The sequence below is a fragment of the Panicum virgatum genome, chromosome 7K (assembly GCF_016808335.1).
Source record: "Panicum virgatum strain AP13 chromosome 7K, P.virgatum_v5, whole genome shotgun sequence".
In the NCBI taxonomy this organism is placed as follows: domain Eukaryota; kingdom Viridiplantae; phylum Streptophyta; class Magnoliopsida; order Poales; family Poaceae; genus Panicum; species Panicum virgatum.
In genome coordinates, this window is record NC_053142.1 from 10,639,810 (window position 1) to 10,659,672 (window position 19,863).

General features: G+C 50.8%; 1 protein-coding gene and 1 pseudogene across 2 annotated transcripts in view; one reads left to right on the top strand and one right to left on the bottom strand.

Moving 5' to 3' along the window:
• The window catches only part of LOC120639778 (pullulanase 1, chloroplastic-like), a 34,479-nt gene extending 17,695 nt beyond the window's left edge, over positions 1–16,784 (top strand). For both annotated transcript variants that reach the window (XM_039915662.1, XM_039915663.1), the window contains exons 18-27: positions 7,317–7,388; positions 8,257–8,382; positions 8,570–8,626; positions 8,886–8,960; positions 9,585–9,673; positions 9,867–9,944; positions 15,299–15,437; positions 15,859–15,968; positions 16,143–16,242; positions 16,636–16,784. In XM_039915662.1, coding sequence (XP_039771596.1) covers positions 7,317–7,388; positions 8,257–8,382; positions 8,570–8,626; positions 8,886–8,960; positions 9,585–9,673; positions 9,867–9,944; positions 15,299–15,437; positions 15,859–15,968; positions 16,143–16,242; positions 16,636–16,743 — 954 coding nt within the window. In that variant the 3' untranslated portion in view covers positions 16,744–16,784. The remainder of the gene's footprint in view (positions 1–7,316; positions 7,389–8,256; positions 8,383–8,569; positions 8,627–8,885; positions 8,961–9,584; positions 9,674–9,866; positions 9,945–15,298; positions 15,438–15,858; positions 15,969–16,142; positions 16,243–16,635) is intronic.
• A 358-nt stretch (positions 16,785–17,142) lies between these two features.
• Positions 17,143–18,671, bottom strand: LOC120639917 (annotated as a pseudogene).
• Positions 18,672–19,863: the final 1,192 nt, after the last annotated feature.

Genomic DNA, 19,863 nt, shown 5'->3' on the forward strand with positions numbered 1-19,863 from the left:
GGCCGCTATGTACTCGGCCTCGCAGCTGGACAAGGCCACCACCTGCTGCTTGACCGACTGCCAGCTAACGAGGCACTTGCCGAGTAAGAAGAGGATCCCGCTCGTGCTCTTGCTGGTGTCGATGTCGCCGGCGTGGTCGTTGTCGCTGTACCCGACGAAGTGTGCCGCTCCAGGGCACCTCGGGTTGTGGAGACCGCGGTCGAGGGTCCCCGCAACATAGCGGATGATCCTCTTCACGGCCTGTTGGTGCTCCGTCGTCGGTTGCTGCATGAACCGACTAACGTAGCCGACGGAGAACGCCAAGTCCGGCCGTGTGTGGGCGAGGTAGCGGAGGCTCCCCACAAGGCGCCGGTACTGAGTAGCGTCCACCTCCTCTGCCATGCTGTCACGGCTCAGCTTCAGCCTCTCCTCCATCGGAGTGAGAGCTGGGTTGCAGTCGGTGAGCCCAGCGAGCACGACGATGCGCTTGGCGTAGGCAGTCTGTCGAAGTGTGATCCCGGAGTCGTCCTGGTGCACCTCGATCCCCGGGTAGAAGGAGAGAGGCCCCAAGTCGCTCATCTGGAAGGTGGCCTTCATCTCCTCCTTGAACGCCACCACTTCCGCGACCTTGGTGCCGGTGATCACCAAGTCGTCGACGTAGACACCCACCAGCAGGGCATTTCCGCCATTGCCCCGCCGGTAGATGACCGCCTCGTGCGGGTTTTGCTCGAAGCCCACCCCCTTGAGCGTGGAGTCCAGCTTGGCGTTCCACGCCCTCGGGGTCTGCCGCAAGCCATAGAGGGCCTTGCGCAGGCGTAGCACCTTGCCCTCCTTGCCGGGGATCGCAAACCCCGGCGGCTGGTGCACATAGACCTCCTCCCTCAAGTTGCCATTGAGAAACGCCGACTTGACGTCCATGTGATGGACGCGCCAGCCCTCCTGGGCAGCCAGCGCAAGGAGAAGTCGCACGGACTCCATCCGTGCCACGGGAGCGAAGGCATCGTCGAAGTCGACCCCCTCCTGCTGCACGAAACCTCGTGCCACCAGGCGAGCCTTGTGCTTGACGAAGGTGCCGGCTTCATCCCTCTTCAGCTTGAACACCCACTTAAGGGTGATCGCGCGTTGACCACGAGGGAGGTCAGCAAGCTCCCAAGTGCTCAACCGCGTCCATCTCCGACTGCATCGCGGCACGCCATGCCGCGTGTCCCTCGGCCTCTGCGAAAGACCGAGGCTCGCTGTCATCGCACGCGAGGTGCAACTGCGCCTCCAGGTCGTGAGGCACCAGTCCCGGCATCGGCTGATCACCGAGAAGGTCCTGCATCGTACGGTACCGCAACTGCTCGCCGTCGTGGTACGCGTCGACGCGCTCCTCGTCGTGAGAGCGGAGTAGCGAACTCCACCGGACTGTGCTCAGCACGAGCAGGTGTCGAAGTAGACGTGCCCGGAGGAGTGGCTATCGGTACTGGAGTGCGCGGCGTCGCCGGCTGTGGTGGTGCAGCCGAGGAACTCGGTGCAGCCGGAGTCGTAGCTGAAGGGCGTGGTGCCGCCGGTGTGGCGGGCGCCGGAGTCGGTGGAGGCTCGGGGACTGGGGTAGGCACGCTCGGCGAAGAAGAGCTGCGTACTCCCCCAGCTCCCTCGAAGTGGACGTACTCGACGGTGAAGTCGTCGTACGTCGGAGCCGAGCCGTCGTCCACCGCCTTCTCCCACACCCATCCTCGCCCTTCGTCGAACACAACGTCGCGCGCCGTGCGCACACGCTGTGTCTCCGGGTCGAGAATGCGGTAGGCCTTCGAACCCTCCGCGTAGCCGATGAACACTCCCGGAGTGCTCCTGTCGTCGAGCTTGCCGATGTGGCCAAGCTCCTTGGCGAACGCGAGGCAGCCGAAGACCCGCAGGTGGGAGACCGCCGGCTTACGCCCATGCCAAGCCTCATACGGCGTCATGCCGTCGAGTGCCTTGGTGGGCGAGCGGTTGAGGATGTAGACGGCCGTCACCACCGCCTCTCCCCAGAAGACAGCCGGCATCCCCTTCTGCTTAAGGAGGGCCCGGGCCATCCCCACAACCGTCTGGTTGCGCCGCTCGACGATGCCGTTCTGCTGCGGGCTGTACGGCGCGGAGTAGTGGCGCTGGATGCCCTTATCCGCGTAGTACGCCGTGAACTCGGCCGCCGTGAACTCGCCGCCGTTGTCGGTGCGCAGCACACGCAACTTGCGGCCGCTCTCTGCCTCCGCAGCAGCCTGAGCACGCCTGATGGCGTCCACAGCCTCTCCCTTGCTGCCGAGGATCATCACCCACATGAAGCGGGAGAGGTCGTCGACGAGCAGCAGGAAGTAGCGCCGTCCTCCTGGTATGACCGGTGTCACCGGGCCACACAAGTCCCCGTGTACGAGCTCGAGCCGCTCCTTGGCTCGGAAGCTCGCCTACTGGGGGAAGGAGTGCCGCTTCTGCTTTGTCAGCACGCAGACGTCGCAGAGCTGCTCCACGTGGTCGAGGCATGGGAGGCCTCGCACCATCTCCTTGGCGCCAAGCCGCTTCAGGGCCTCAAAGTGGAGGTGCCCAAAGCGCTCGTGCCACTGCCATGCCTCGTCGTCTCTGCGAGCTGCAAGACAAAGAGGCTGGGCCACCCCGACGTGGAGGATGTAGAGGCGGTTCTTCCCTCGAACCACCCTGGCGAGAAGCTGGCGACGGTAGTCCCAGATGCGGAAGACCCCGTTGTCGATCACCACGCAGGAGCCGATCTCATCGAGCTGCCTAAGGCTGATGATGGAGTTCCACAGCGCCGGGATGTAGTAGACTCTGGTGAGCATCCGGTGCTCTCCAGACTTGGCGGTGAAGATCACGGAGCCCACGCCCTTGATCTCCACGGCGGAGTCCCCGAACCTGATGGAGCCACCTACGTCAACGTCCAGGTCGGAGAAGAACTCCCGCCGCCCGGTCATGTGGTGCGTGGCGCCGGAGTCGAGGTACCAGCCATCGACCCTGTCGTCATCGGAGCCGTTGCCGAGGAGGACTCGGGCACGCGGCTCGTCGAGGTGGAGTAGAGCGGTGGCAGGCGTTGCCGCCGGATGCGGCTCCATGTCCCCGTGGAGTAGGAACAGAGCCGGCTCGTCATCCGGCTGGGCCTCTGCGACGTGGGCTTGGCCCCCCACGCCTCCGCTGCGGGCAGTCCCTGGCCCAGTAACCGGGCCTGCCACAGTTGTGGCAGGCGTCGTCTCGTGCCGCCTTGGGCCTATCAGCGGCGCCGCCCTGAGCATCTCCGCGGGCGCCACCCTCGGCGCGCCCTCGTGCCCCGGCTTGGGCACCTCCGCGCCCCTTTCGCGGCTTGCCGCGCTTGCGGCCACCAGTCGAGGAAGAGGGCTCCCCCCTCTTCCTCCTGTTACCGCGCCGGGCCTCCCACTGCTCCTGAGTAAGGTGGAGCTTCCCACCGATGGAGATGCCTCCCGAGGGAGGCTGTGGCTCGTCGCTGTAGACGACCTTGAGGCGACCTATCGCCTCCTCGATCGTCATGGTGGAGAGGTCCAGCAGAGACTCGATCGAGCGAGCGGTCTGCCTGTACCTCTCGGGGACGCAGCGGAAGAGCTTCTCGACGGCTCTCTCCTCGTCGTAGGTGTCCTCGCCGAACTGCACCACCTTCTGCAGCAGAGTGTTGAGACGGAGGGCGAAGTCATCAACATCCTCACCTGGCTTGAAGGCCAGGTTCTCCCACTCCTTGCGAAGTGCCTGGAGAGTGGTCTTGCGGGCGCGGTCGCTGCCGATACGTGCCGCAGCGATGGAGTCCCAGGCCTCCTTGGCCGTTCGCTTCTTGGAAAACGTGAACTGCATCTCGGGTGGGGCTGCTGCGATGAGAGCATCCAGCGCCCGTCGATCCTCATCGTAGTCGACGTCGCCGTACCGGACTGTCTCAAACATATGCCGCACCTGGAGCTTCACCTCCATGACTGCGGCCCACTCGACGTAGTTGGTCTTGGTGAGGGTGGGCCACCCACCGCCGGGACCGACGTCCCTGACCACCGCCTGGAGGCCGTGGTAGCCGGGGGCGCCGCCGCGCGCACCCCAGCCAGGAGCGTCGCCACCGCCCTGCGCTCCACCGCCAGGGGCGCCGCCTCCGCCTTGCGGGCCGCCGCCAAGGGCGCGGCCCCTGCCGCCGGGTGCGCGGCCCCCTGGACCGTCGCCGGGCGCGCCGCCCTCCAGGCTGCCGCTGGGCGCGTGGGCCCCTGGACCGTCGCCGGGCGCGCCGCCCTCCAGGCCGCCGCCGCCGGGGTGGGCTGCTGCCCACCGCGCGGTCCGCTTCCGCGCTCTCTTCCTCTCCAACTCCTCAAGGTCCCCGTCGGCGGTGGTGTCGCCGGCGATGGAGCCGCTGAGGCTGCCGCGGAAGGTCTCAACCTCGACATCCGCCGCACGCGCTGCATCCTCCGCCGCCTCTGCTTCCACCTTCGCCCTGGCCGCCGCCAGCTCCGCTGCAGCCAGCCTGGCCGCCCTCGCCGCTGCTGCAGCGGCTTGTGCCATCGCTCGCCTGCGCTCCTCTGCCGCGGCGAGCTCGGCATCTCGCTGACGCCGTGCGCTCGAGGCGACCGAGCGCTGAGACAGTGCGTCGGACATGGTGCGCCTCCAAGGGGCTGCTGCGTGGAGAAGACGCAGCCTCAGATGAGCTGCTGCTCGTCTGCTCGGGTGAGAAAGGTGGAAGAGGGGCTGCTGCAGGTGCTGCTGCGCTAGCAGCAGCTGCTGCAGCAGCTGCTACTGATGCTTGGGAGGGAGAAGAACATGATATATCCAGTCTACAGGAAAGTACGGCTCTGATACCAAGTTAGAACGCCCCACCTAGTCAACCCGACCATAAAACCCAGGTGTTATAGTGGGAGGGATGGTGGCTTTTATCCTCAGTCCAACATTCCCCCTACTGCGTGCGAGCCGGGCGATCCGCGGGGCTGTGCCACCTGCCCGGTCTCAGCACTTCGGTCTCAGTGAACGCAGCCAGGGAAATCGCGCAGCGGAAATGCGTGGCCGGGAGGGATCGAACCCAGGACCTCGGCTCTGATACCAGATGTTAGCAGCTCAATTTTCACTCTCATTGGCTGAGAGGATGACACTCAAGTTGGGGAAGTTTTCTGGGTTTTTCTTTGTTCACTCACAATGCCATGCCTTCCAACTGGAGGGGTGGCCACATATATATACAGCAGGCTGTTGGGCAACAAACGAAGCCTATAATGCTACTCTAACACTAGTCTAACTGCTGTCCTAGAGAGGACACTAACTGCTGTCCTACAGTCCAAGATGCTGCAGGGGTACAAGAGATGCCTGCAGTCCAAGATGCTAAGGACTACAAGATGCTGCAGGGGTACAAGAGATGTCTGCAGTCCAAGATGCAAAGGACTACAAGATGCTACAGGGGTACAAGGGACCACAAAGACCAACAGCAAAGACTTATCCATCATGGGCGTGGTGAGCACAGTGGAAGCACTGGAGCTGCACAGTAAACTGGTTTGACTATTTTGGCCCAGTTTTTGACGCTCCAAAATTCAAAATTTCATATGGGAACTTGAATTTTGGCCAAAAGAGAAGTAGAGAAAGAGAAGATCTACAGCTTTGGTTTTGGGCGAAAATTGATTTGGAGCTTAGATTAGGGAGAAAAACGCACTCAAAGTTCGATTAGTGTTGAGTACTAACGACGGTCATTAACCAGCTAATGACATCGCTCAGCCCTAAACATCAATTAAACAAGTAATTAGCGTTACGATTAACACTAGGGTATTACACTTAGCCACTAGTGGCGCTGATCACTGCTGGCTTCCCGCGCCTTCTGCTGCGGGTGACTGCCGATCCTGGCGCTCCGCACCATCTGTTGAGGCCGCGTCGGCCTTGCTGGCATCCTTCGTGCGGCCACGTTGCTGGTACACGCGGCCCCACATGACAGTTGATAACCTCATAATAATTTCACTCGCGGCTGTAAAGTCCTGAAAATCACAAAACTTTTGTCACACATCAAGCATTCATGTTGCTACCTGAAATCTCCTTCCTGAAGTAGCCTATGAATTCATGTTGCTGCTTGCTAGCCATAAACTCATTTTAGGTCATGTACTCATTTGTCCTCATATGTTTATGTTTTTTTCCTCGAATGCATACGAGATCTGCACATCAGTATATTAAGAAGAAGAAAAAGGGGGGGGGGGTTAAAGAAACCCCAGTACAAAGAAAGTTACAGGATTGAAGGGTCTGTAACACACCCTAAGCTGTCTCTTAGAAAACTAAAGCAGGACCAGACCACCTGACCAGAACAACTAGGAGGAAGGAGCCAGGTGAAGGAGATAGGAACTCCTCAAGCCCCTGCTACAGACCACTGCTGTGCTTCTTTGAAAGCCGTGATGACCCGGGTTAAGTCAGGAGTGCCTCCATCAAACACACAGTAATTATGATGCTTCCAAATTAACCAGGCTTCTAGGATAAGGATGGAGTTAAGTCCCTTTTTTACTTGGCCAGAAAACCTGCTGCTTGCTCCATCCCACCAATCCATATAAAGTAGATCATCCATCTGTGGAGCAACAGCTTGTCGACCAAACAGCTGCAGAATGCTGTACCATGTTTGTTTGTCAGGTGAAAACACAAGAGATCAGTAGGTGATCTAGCGTTTCTCCAACCTGATCACAAAGTGGACACTTTGGTGGGTGAATGAGGCCTTGTCGTGCTAGTTTGTTAGCTGTCCAGCATCTATTGTGACCCACTGTCCACATGAAGAACTTGCATTTCCCTGGGGCCCAGCTTTTCCAAAAATTTTTTTTCCCAAGGATTGAAATGAGTAGCTCCAATAAACAAGGCCTCATAGGCTGATTTGGTGGAGTACAAGCTATAAGCTGAAAACTTCCGAATATGTGTATCTTCCACCTCAGGTTGCAGCACCACATTTGAGAGAAGCTCCCACAGGCACACTCAATGCATCTCTTATATCCGAGATCCATCTTCCAACAGTCACAGCATCATAAACTGATCTTTCTTGCCCTGACTGCTGTAGAACTAAACAAATGTGTCAGGGCCTGTTCTAAGCTCTGACAGATTGTACAAATTTTCCCACTTAAGCTTTATTGTTATAGTCTCTGCCACTTCGGTCAGATGGTTTGTCATTTGATTTGAGTTAGTAAGGTTCAGAGTTTTGTTAATGGTTGATTGAACCAGTAAGCAACCTACTGTCTTCTTTGTCCTCGCTGGAGCTGAAAATCCTCTAGAGTTCAAGCTCTCATGCTGATCTGTGATACATTCTTTCAAATTGCATCTGAACAGAATTAGATTAGCTCCCAAAAATTTATTTTCTTATTAGTTTGTAACTTTGTATTGATCCTTTTGTGCAGCCAAATGGATTTTATCAGGGCAATGAAACAGAAACCAGGCTCACGCTTGCTACATACAGTGACCATATACAGGTTGGATATCAATATTCATTTTTTTTCTAGAAGTTACTATGTTCTGGTTGAATTTCAAACAGTTATTGACCTATCTACTAATTGGAAACAGTTCTGTCGTCTATTATCATCTTATTGCAAGGATTACGTGAATATACTGAATTAATAGAGACCCATGAGAAAACTTGAGATCGAATACTTGAATTCAACGTTTTGCCGCATTTGTGCTGATCTTCACTATCTGTTATATCTTGGACAGTATACAAGTGGGCATTAAAATTGCTTCTATTGTAGAATCAATTCTTAAATATGTGTGACAAAGCTCTGTCAAAGAATAATTTGGAGTACCCTTTTAGGAACCACCGAACCACCTATGGATAGTATTCAGAAAAACAAGTCATTGTCTTGGCCACAAATGCTGTTTCTTGATACAATAGTCTTGTTAAATGTTAGCACGCTATAAACTTGAAAGTTGTAAAGCTGAATAAAGTTAATCAGTTCCTATTTGTATGCAAATGCATACATAGGTAAGCTGTAGTTAAGGTATTTATAGTACCAATTGATGTTAGTTATGAGCATTCCCCTGAAGTGACTTTACCTTCTCATTTTCATGCATTTTTTTTGTTTCGTCTGTTTGCTCCAATTAATTATGTGCCGTCTTTCATACAACTAAGTAATTATCTTTGACTTTTTCCATGTTTTGTCTTCCATCTCCAAAGCCTTGTGTCAGCAGAGGAATTTTGAATTTCTTTTATATGAGGTGTCACCATGAGCCTATTATGAAACTTTCTTATGGGCACAGCAAGTAATTTTATTGCTTTCAGGTTCACCATGTGGGAACCATACTCAGATAAGTATTATCCTTGTTGATTTCATTTTCCTTTTGCAGATTGGATTAGCTGGGAATCTGAAGGACTATGTACTAATATCTCATACCGGAGAAGTTAAGAAAGGATCTGAAGTTCGCACTTTCGATGGGTCGCCTGTTGGCTATACTTCATCCCCTATAGAAACAGTAAATTTTGCAAACTTTCCAAAACAAGCCAAACATTATATGTTAAATTGTCAAAGCTCACATTCTGGAGAAGCTCAATACATTTTCTGATTTGCATAACCTGATTGGATAAGTTATTTTCTGTGTCTCTTATTAAATTCTGCCACTAATTAATTACTGAAATACGCCACTGTTTCTTCCATTTCAGATCAACTATGCTTCTGCTCATGACAATGAAACTCTATTTGACATTATTAGTCTAAAGGTATGGAGTGCATCATGATACCCAGAAACTTAACTGCTCTACATTTTCATCTATTATCAGTCTGCAAATTGATGTTTCTTTTTCTTTCTTCAAAAATAAAAATGACACTTTTTTTGGCTGCTAGCAGTATTTGCTACCTTGTACGTTATGTCTTATATAGATAAAGTGAGCATCTTATTCCTGTGTGAGTATAATTTTGCAAGAACAGTTTTACTCTCTAGTTACAGTGGTGTTTGGTATTTTTGGTTTCCATGTGCAGACTCTGATGAGCCTCTCAATTGACGAGAGATGCAGGATAAATCATTTGTCCACAAGCATCATTGCATTATCCCAGGTGGTTATTGAAGTTTTTATCTATTATTTGTTTTTCATATTATAGGAGTTGATAACCCAAATAATGGGTTTCCACGAAAGTAATGTACATAGTAAAATGAATGTTTTGCATTTCTGATCTAACAGGTTTAGTGCTAGTCAAATCAGCTCAGCCTTAAACTTGGTGCTAGATATGGAGTCACTAAATGGTCATGTTTGCTAATACAGGTTGAAAATTGTTACCTTGCTAATACTCGTTGCAAATTTACTCGGGTTGGGTCTGTACTGGACTCGTGCACTGCATTTATTTCAACCTTAAATAAAATGACACGCAGCTCTTCTGCATGGTTCGAGAAAAAAAAATTGTTTCATTAGGGCACTTAAGCATCAGAATTCTTTTGCTAGGATGTAATATTGTGATATTGGTACTTAAACTATAAATAATATAAGTCTTAGCTAAAATCCAGCAGAAACGCACTATACCACAATCTAACCTGATTTGTTTTTTCAGCCTTCACCACTATGCATATTTTCATGACTGTTGCTTTTCTTAAGATCAAGTGCTATTGTATGTTTTCATGCATTGACCATAACTTAAACATCTGCAATAGGTTTCTCACTTTGATATTGTTTTGTCTACTTCCAGGGAATACCATTTTTCCATGCTGGTGATGAGATACTGCGATCTAAGTCGCTTGATCGTGATTCATATAACTCTGGTGATTGGTTTAACAAGTAACGTGCTGCCCTTTTGACCTTGATGAGAACATCAATTCCCCAAAATTATTCGATTGTACTTTGAAGAATTGTTTGTTGCGACCATAACTTCTCAATAGTTATCCTATGTGAATAAAAGTTGAAAGGAAGTTCCCCAAGCATGTTTGAAAGCAGGGCAGGGTAAATGTTCTGTTTTCTTCCTTGTCTGCAGGCTTGATTTTACCTATGAAACAAACAATTGTGGTGTTGGGCTTCCACCAAGGGAAAAGAATGAAGGGAGTTGGCCTTTGTAAGTTCTGGATCCTTCTTGACACTTCATATTAGTATATGGCATTCCTTTAATTTACCATAGCTGCAGAGGACACATACTCATTGTAGAGAATTGAGAAAACACCACACGCCCTAAGGAGGGGGGTGACCTCTATTATATATTGCCGTATGGCTTGGAGTACAAGTAAACTCAATACAAGGAAATACAACAATATATCTCTAATATCCGCCCGTAGTCGCAGGCGGAGCTAAACGAAGACCAAGACTAGTCCTAAAGTCAGTGTACAACTGGACAGGAAGTCTTTTAGTCATGATATCAGCATACTGATGGGAAGAAGGGACATGCAAGACCCGAACTTCTCCTAAAGCCATCTTCTCGCGAACGAAGTGAATATCAATCTCGATGTGCTTTGTGCGACGATGGTGGACTGGATTAGCCGTCATATATACAGCACAAACATTGTCACAATAGACAATGGTAGCCTTGGCAAGAGGAAGATGGAGCTCTTGAAGCAACCGACGCAGCCAACAGCACTCAGCAACCACATGTGCAACTGCCTTGTATTCAGCCTCAGCACTAGAGCAGGAGACTGTAGTCTAACGTTTGGAAGACCAAGACACCAGATTGTCTCCAAGATAAACACAGTAACCTGAGGTCGAACGCCTAGAATCAGGACAGACAGCCCAATTAGCATCAGAGTATGCTGTAAGAGAGTCAATAGAGCCGACACCTAGGTGAAGTCCAGCAGCGACAGTACCCTTGACATAGCGCAAAATTCGCTTGACAACTGCAAGATGCGGCTCCCTGGGATCATGCATAAACAAGCAGACTTGCTGGACAGCATATGCCAAATCAGGACGAGTCAGAGTGAGATACTGTAGGGCACCAACAATACTCCTGTACTCTGAAGGATCTGCAACTGGAGGACCATCTGTAGCGGAGAGCTTAGACTTGCTATCAACAGGTGTCAAGGTGGAGTGACACTCACTCATGCCGGCACGCTGAAGCAAATCCAAAGCATACAGTTGCTGAGATAAGAATAGCCCATCAGAAGAACGGCTGACAGAAATCCCCAGAAAGTGATGTAGATCTCCCAGATCTGTCATGGCAAACTCAGTGTGAAGGCGACCAATGATGGAGTGAAGCAAGTCTGTCGATGAAACAGTGAGGACAATGTCATCAACATACAAAAGCAGGTAAGCAGTGCTAGCGCCATCCTTGTAGACAAACAAGGAGGTGTCGGAGACTGAAGAAACAAATCCCAACTGACGAATATAAGTAGCAAACCGTTGGTACCAAGCACGAGGAGCCTGCTTCAATCCATAAAGAGATTTCTGAAGAAGACATACATGATCTGGTTGAGAAGGATCAACAAACCCAGGAGGCTGCTGGCAATAAACAGTCTCATCAAGATGTCCATGTAAGAAAGCGTTCTTCACATCAAGCTGACGGACGGGCCAATGGCGAGACACAGCAATACTAAGAATAGTGCGGATGGTTGCAGGCTTCACCACCTGATTGAAAGTCTCATCATAATCAATGCCATGCTGCTGAGAAAAATCACGGACAACCCATCGAGCCTTATACCGCGCAAGAGAGCCATCAGAGTGATATTTGTGCTTGAGAATCCACTTGCCGGTGACCACATTAGCCCCAGACGGCCTAGGGACGAGACGCCAAGTACCATTATCAACCAGAGCCTTGAACTCTTCTGCCATGGCTGCTCGCCAATTAGGATCCGCAAGAGCACTGCGATAATTGGCCGGAACGGGAGAAGCAACAACATGATCAGCAGACAAATTCTTGTAACTAACAAGCTGAATAGTACCAGACTGGAGCCGAGTAATGCGGCGTAGAATCGGCGGCGGAGAGGAACCACTCATCGGATGGCGAGGTGCAGCAGGAGGTGACAACTCCCCAACATGAACACCTGAACGTCGCAGCTGAAGGGGGGCATGATAATGACCTCGGTGCAGTGGTAGAGGAGGATCAGGATATCGGCGACCAGATTGCTGCGATGCAGGCGCAGGAGCTGGTGCAGGAGCTGGTCGTCGAGTGTAAACCTGACCAAAACGCCTAGGAGGTGCAGCAGCGACGGGTGCATCTGCTGCATGGCAGGCGCCGCCGCCGCCGCTGCAGGCGATGGCGCAGGGGCGGCTGCTGCTGCTGCTGCAGGCGCTGGCGTAGGGGCTGCTGCTGCTGCAGGCGTTGGCGTAGGTGCTGGATAATCCGAAGGACCTGACGGAGGCACGAGACCACACCCGCCCGGTCTTGAAGAAGCCGAAGGTTCTGGTGGGGTACAGGACCACGCCCACCAGATAGGGGTAGCGGGTGGCTCAACGTCTGAGGTAGACGGAGCATCCGCAGAAGGGCCACCAGCTGCATGATTAGTAAACAATGGTGCAATATCCAAGTCGCTACCAAGTAAAAAATCAAAGGAGCTGGTGGAGGGAGGATGAGTCTCACAAGCGAAGGGGAAAACGGACTCATCAAACACAACGTGTCGAGATATGATGATTCGACGCGTGGAGAGGTCGAAACAGCAATACCCCTTATGATTAGGGGGATATCCCAAAAAGACACAGGCTGTCGAATGCGGTGCTAGCTTATGCGGAGAGGTGGCCTGTAAATTAGGATAACACAAGCAGTTAAAGACGCGCAAGTGATCATAAGTGGGATAGGAGTTGTAGAGGCGAAAGTAGGGAATCGCGTTTCGAATGGCGGAGGAAGGTCGTCGATTAAGCTAGTATGTGGCCACAGCAAGTGCCTCAGCCCAATATTTGGGAGGCATAGAAGCATGGATCAGTAAAGTTCGCACTGAATTGTTAAGTGTTCGAAGGATACGTTCGGCCTTGCCATTCTGTGGAGAGGTATATGGGCATGAAAGGTGGAAAACGATGCTGTTGGCGCGTAGGGAGGCGTGCATGGCGTGGTTGACAAACTCAGTCCTGTTATCAGCTTGAAAGCACTTAACAGGAAGGCCGAACTGTGTGCGGGCATAAGCAATAAAATCTACGATATGCTGATGTACAATTGTACATCGGATTTGTGCTTAAGCAGGAACGGCCAACAATAGTGCGAAAAATCATCCAGCAAGACTAAGTAATAAGAGCAGCCAGAAATACTAGCAACCGGTGAGGTCCAGACATCACAATGAACTATTTCAAAAGGTGAAAGTAGTATGTGAAGTAGAAGCAGTGAAAGGAAGGCGCGCGTGCTTCCCAAGTTGACAAGCATGACAGAGCGAGCGATCTACCTTATTACATGAAACTAAATTGTTCTGTTTTAAAGTAGCTAAAATTGCTGGACCAGGATGACCAAGACGGCGATGCCACAAGGATGAAGAGGCTGCAAGGAGGGCTTGTGCTGCTGCGGGGGGCGATTGATGGGATGGTGTAGAGGTCGCCGGTACTATCGCAGCGAAGGATCACTCATCGCGTCCTGATGTCCTTCACAGAAAAACCAGAGGCGTCAAACTCAATAGAACAACGATTATCGCGAGTGAATTGGCGAACTGAAAGTAGGTTGCGAATGATGGATGGAATGATAAGAACGTTGTTCAAAACGAATCTAGACGAGTCTGTGGCTAGAACGGAAGAACCTCGGGGCGTGACAGGAATATGTGCACCATTGCCTACGGTAATCAAAGAATGAGCAACTGGGAGGCGAGAGAGAAGGATACCTTTAGAAGAGTGCATGTGTGTGTGGAGGCGCCAGTATCCATTACCCATGCATTGCCTTCGAGTGCCATCTGCTGAAGGGCGGCGATCAGACCAGTCTGGTCCCATGTGGGAGACTGAGCTGGTGCCTGAGCCGAACTGAGCGCCGCGTGAGCCTGAGGGGCGCCTAGAACGCCCTGACCACCACGCCAGAATTGGCCTCCTGCGCCACCCTGCGCGCCCTGCAAAGCAGCCCACGGGTTGATGCAAATCCATGGGCCGCTAGGGTTAGGTGCGCGAGGTTGGCTGCTGCTGCTGCTGGCCGCCGTTGGACCTCCTGTTCCTCCAATCGGCGTTGCTGCTTGCTGCTACTCTTGTCGGTGGACGCTGCTGCTGTTGCCTGCTGGGGGTGGGCGCGTGCTACCTGCTGCTGCAGAGGAGAGGGCGAGGATGTCACCGACAGGCAGGAAGGGCCGCACCCAGACGAGGAGGCGACTAGGGCAGAGGAGGCGGCCACCTTTGCCTGATTCGCCAAGCGCAGCTCCTGGAGGGCGAGGCGGTCGACGGCCTTGGAGAAGGTCATGCCAGCCTCGCTTGCAATGATCTCTCAAGTGGTGTTGTAGCGCGGGTCAGCGTTGGTGATGAAGTTCAGCACCATCTCGGATTCGGCGGACAGGTTTGTCGACGTCTCGAAGCGCCTCGGCAGCCTCTTCATAGCTTGGGCATAGTCGTGGGTGGACATGTCCCCTTGAGTTAGCGTATGGAACGCATGACTCAAGTAGATGGCACGAGGAGCTTTGTTTCGCCTGGAAGTGGTTGGCGATGGCGACCCAAAGCTGCTCCGTCGTCTGGTTGGCGGCCATGGTGAAGTCTGAGGACGTCCTCGGAGACGGAGCCGTACAGCCAGCTGCAGACAGCGCAGTCGGCCTCGTTCCATGCATCAGTGCGCGGATCAGGAGGAGGGGTGCCATTGATGTGACGGAGGAGGCCGAACTTGCCGCACATGGCCTCGAAGAAGTTGCTCCGCTTGGTGTAGTTGGAGGAGCGGAGTTCCAACTTGATGGGGACGTGCGCCTGGACGGAGACAGCGGTGTAGGCGGGCCATTGCAGTCGGTAGGGGCGTAGAGTCGTCGAAGAAGAGAGCAGCGATGTCGTCGAGGAAGGAATCGCCGTCGTCGATGGTGTCACCGGCATTGGTAGAGGTGTTGGTGACACAGGACATCAACAGATTGATCTGTTGAGGGGAAGGAGGTGCGCCCTAGGAGGGGAGGGCGCAACAGGGAGGGGGCTGCACGCGAGAGGCCGCGGCCGGTGGTGTGGGTGGCGCCCCAGGGTGGGGCGTAGGGAAGGGGGAGGTGCCCTAGGGTTAGGGCGCAGGGAGGGGTGGCGCCGATGGGGGATCCCCTGGACGGCGGCTATGGCAGCGGAGGAGAGGGAGGCGCACGGCAGGGCAGGAGGAGGGCCCGGACTCGTGATACCATGTAGAGAATTGAGAAAACACCACACGCTCTAAGGAGGGGGGGTGACCTCTATTATATATTGCCGTATGACTTGGAGTACAAGTAAACTCAATACAAGGAAATACAACAATATATCTCTAATACTCATCCTGTTGTACATTTTTTTTAGGCAACATCCTGTTGTACATTATATTGTTTCTTTTGAACTAAAGAGTTCAGTGATCATTTTATTGTACAACTGGGAATTTTTCAGGATGAAACAAAGATTGGAGAACCCGTCATTCAAACCTACAAAAGATCACATTCTTGCTGCCTTAGACAATTTTGTTGACATACTGAAGATTAGATACTCATCGCCGCTATTTCGTCTAACCACAGCAAGTGACATTGAGGTACACGAATTCTTTGCTTCAACAAGTTACTTTTAACTTTCACCAGACTTCTGTAGTGATATCGCTTAGATGGGCACTTTTTTTGTTTGTTGCAAGGAAAGCATAAACTGCTCTTCTGGACATTTTGATATATGCATTAAGTAAAATTTATGAATTTCATGCACTCTGGAGCTATGTACTTGTCAATGGGACACAAATGTATGTTAACTACACCTTGCAGCGGGACATGAATAATTGCCTGAAAATAGATGAAGAATAATCCTGGTGTGGATATAGATATTTGTGGATCCACATATAAGTACAATAAAAACAAACAAACTACTACTTGTATGTTTAAGGATCTTTTTTGAGCTGACTTGTTTAGGGATATTTGATCTCCTGTGCTTTCTTCAGATCTGACTGTATTCCTATCTTGTTTCAGCAACGTGTTCACTTTCACAACACAGGCCCATCCTTGGTTCCAGGAGTTATTATCATGAGCATTGAAGATGCACGGAATGATACGTATGAGATGGCCCAGTTAGATAAAAAGTAAGCAGCATTGATGTCGTTATATTTCAGTCTCTGGAAACATACAGTTGTTTATCAGCTGAGAGATCGAAAAGCAGTTAAAGTATTTTTTGGTCTCTGCACTGACATATATATATATGTTATGGGATCTTTCAATGTTCTGTTCAGTAGCTAACAGCGTGTCCATTTCTGCAGCTTCACTTGTGTCGTTACAGTCTTCAATGCATGTCCACACGAAGTATCAATGGAAATCCCTGATCTCATGTCAATGGAGCTTCAGTTGCATCCTGTGCAGGTACTAACGGTTTTTCAGTTTTTGCTGCATCAATTATCCTCTCCTCAGCCAAATACATTAATCACAAGCATTGTTCTGCAAGTGTTGTACTTGAAACCCAGTCCTGAAACCTAGTAATGCTTTTGGGAAGTGATTTCTGTAGCATGTTGAATACAAAACAGTAAGTATGGTCTTTCCAGTGCCTGCATGCCTGGATTACACTTTGCATATCCGTTATTAGTCATTCCTGTAAAAAACTGAACACTGGTATATCTGCAAACTGCATAGAATAATCACTGATTGTGGGGAGATTATAGTTAAGAACTTCGCTGTAGACATCAATGAGTCACGGATCCAAACTGCTACTACCACGAGGTTGTGTGAATATCTGACGGCTAATGCAAATTGATTCAGGTGAACTCATCAGATGCTTTAGTCCGGCAATCTGCATTCGACTCCACCACAGGTCGATTCACTGTGCCCACAAGAACAACAGCAGTGTTTGTTGAACCGAGGTGCTGATGCCTTTTGCAAACAAATGCATATTCGGCATCGAAGAAAGTGAGTGTAAGAATAGGAGTCCTTAAATATGTATACATAAAGAGATGGATCGAAGCTAGGGCCTGTCTTGGCTAGTTTATATTAAAATAAGGTGCCAGTTTATATAAAAATAAGATGCCCAAGTCGCCAATGCTTGGCTGCCATGTGTATGTTGCTGATCATCAAAACAAGAATGTATTGTATGGTTTGCAAAATAAATGAAGGGCCTTGGTTTCTTATCTTTTCGCAATGTTGTGCGGATGTGATCTGTTTGATTTTGATCAGAACGATCTATTATCTTCTACATTCAGCCATCGTTCAGCCAGACAAACATTCTTCTAGGCACCATAGCCTGGCAATTTCATGTCGGTCAGAAATTTCCAGTGATTTCAAGCCACGAAAATATTCGATGGTGATAAATAGATGATGTTCAAGTGTAGCACCATCCAAAATATCTCAATACGAAGTACAAGATATCGTTGGACCACCTCCTTTTCATGAAGAGTATGTATTGAATAAATTATCAGTATGTGTTTTGTGTGTTGCCTTCTGTGGCTCCTACTGACTTCATTCATTCTCAAAGCACCACCATATGTAGGAAGTTTTGAAAGAAATATCTAGTCTGGTTCTAAACACTGCTAGCTCTTCAATTATTACCAACATATCAAGGAATATAATCTCCAAATTAAACCTCATCTTCCTGTGACCAATTTTTTTTTTCACTCTGTCATCACTTTGATAATTAACTCCCAGGGCAGAAGGTGGACGTCATAGCTTGGAGGCGCCGGAGCACGTGAAGGTGCTGCTGGCGTCGTCGTAGGCGTAGCTGTACGCCGCCGGGCAGGCGCTCTTGAAGACCTGAGAGTAGCTGGTGGGCCCGCACGCCGCCGGCGTGCCGTACTGCCCCGTGCAGCAGTAGCGCGCGCTGCCGTAGGCGTTGCAGGCGCTCTTGCACGCCACGAAAACGCCGCCGCCGGACGCGGCCACGACGCGGAGGTCCGCGGGGCACATGGCGTTCACGTCCCCCGCGCACGCCGCCGGCCGGCAGTCCCCGCCGCCGCAGCCCGAGGGCGGCCACGCGCACCGGCACGTTGAACCCGTCGACGAGGCTCACGTCGTAGAAGTCCTGCCCGCCGCTGCCGGGCGCGGCGAGGGTGACCTCCACGAGCGAGACGGGGGGCGCCGGCCCGCGGCCCTCGCAGGCGACGTCGCCCGTGCCACAGTCCGCCGTGGCGCAGGAGAAGCGGCCCGTGGCGGAGTCGACTAGCGCAGCCCGTGCGCGCCCAGAACGTGCCTGACCAGCTCCCGGACGACGGCGCGTCGAGGTGGGACGTGGCGGACGGCGCCAGGTAGAAGCCGGAGCGCGCGAGCGGCGGCGAGCTCGCGCCGTGGAGCGCGCCCACCCACACCGGGTGCTGGCAGGCGTTGGTGAAGCGGAACGACGTCGCGCCGTCACGCCCAGCGCTGCATAAATTATTCAAAGACGCGTTTTAATTGCGAAATAATGTGTATTTGCGTTCATGATGGAAGAATTGATGGAAGAATTCTCGAAAAAACGAAACAAAGAAAACATTCGAGAATTAAGCGTACTAAACAAAGCTCAAAAGATTAAGAACTAACAAAACTGAATGTTAATCCAGTTTCACTCACAGATCGGAACTAATTATGGAATCTTATATGTTCTCTGTAACCATTGTTTACACTAGGAGGAAAACATGGAATCCAAGAACACCTTATTTTTAACCACATAACACTATGATGATGCAAAAGCTTATGTGGGAAAGGTGAATTCCAGACCTGTGAAGAGAAGCAGCAGAAGAACCAGGAGGAATGGCAGGAGAAACAACCATCCTGTTCCTAGCAGCATTGCCGGCGCGGGGAGTTGGAAAAGAAGGTGAGCTACCCGCCATGGTAGATAGCAACGCACGCACAAGGAACCTAAATGGATGAATGGATCTCGCAAAGAACAATCACAAGTGCGCAAGCAACATATTATATATATATAATATATATATATATATATAATTATATATATATATATATATATATATATATATATAGCAAGTAGAATCAACAAGAATCCTGCCCTCTGGTACGGTACGGTTGTTGCAGCTTAGATATAGATCGGCGCCGGATAGAAGAATGCGTGGAGGGGGAGAAAAGAGGTAGGCAGTGCAACAGATCGAGAAAAGTTCCACCTTTTCGGCGAATTATGTTGGGCCCTCACGCTTGGCATGGGCTATCTAGCAAGCTGGCTGATTGCTAGCAAGCTGTTGCAACCGAAAAAAAGCAGGGCCAAGGCGATGCAGATTTAATTGGCATCACGTACGGTACGCGCGGACCTGTCATCAGTTACACCGATTAAATTAATGGCGGATCTGGACATCCAGCTAGCTCTCTTTTCGATTTGGTGAAGGTTTGGTACACTCCTGTGGATTGGAGAAACCGTACTACTGTAGATGGCTGAATCTTTGTCTCTGCTGGCCAGGGGTCAAATAGCAGGTGAACTGATAAAGAGGATCGGCAGGACCCGGGCCAACCTATTCATGCAATCCCCAGAAAGGTCGGCAAAAGTTGAAGCTCTGTAATAAGAGACTCCGATCATAAAACAATCTGGATTTGGGGTGTTTGGATGCGCTAAAGTTTAGCTCTAGATGTGCTAACGGGCTAAACATGAGCTAATGAGACCTAATCAAAGGCTAAGGAGTAGATTGTAATGACTAATTATCCATTATCTATGTAATTAGATCAACAATTAGCCCACATTTAATCCTACTATTTGGCACTACTAGGGAAGTGCGGCACATATTTAATTTTTCTTCCATCAAGCAATGATGTTATTTATTTTCTTTCAAAAAATAATACACATCTTTCTTTTCGTTTCCATAAAATAATGATGTCAATTAATATCCTTCCAAAACCACTAAGCAATGACGTTATTTATTTTTCTTCTAAAAAATAATACACGTGTTTATTTTCCTTCCACAAACAATGATGTCAATTATTATTCTTCCAAAAGAAAAAATGATGTGAATTATGGATCATTGTATGTGCAAAGAAAAGTATGTGTGTGCTAAAGGAAAGTAATACGTGGGTACAAGA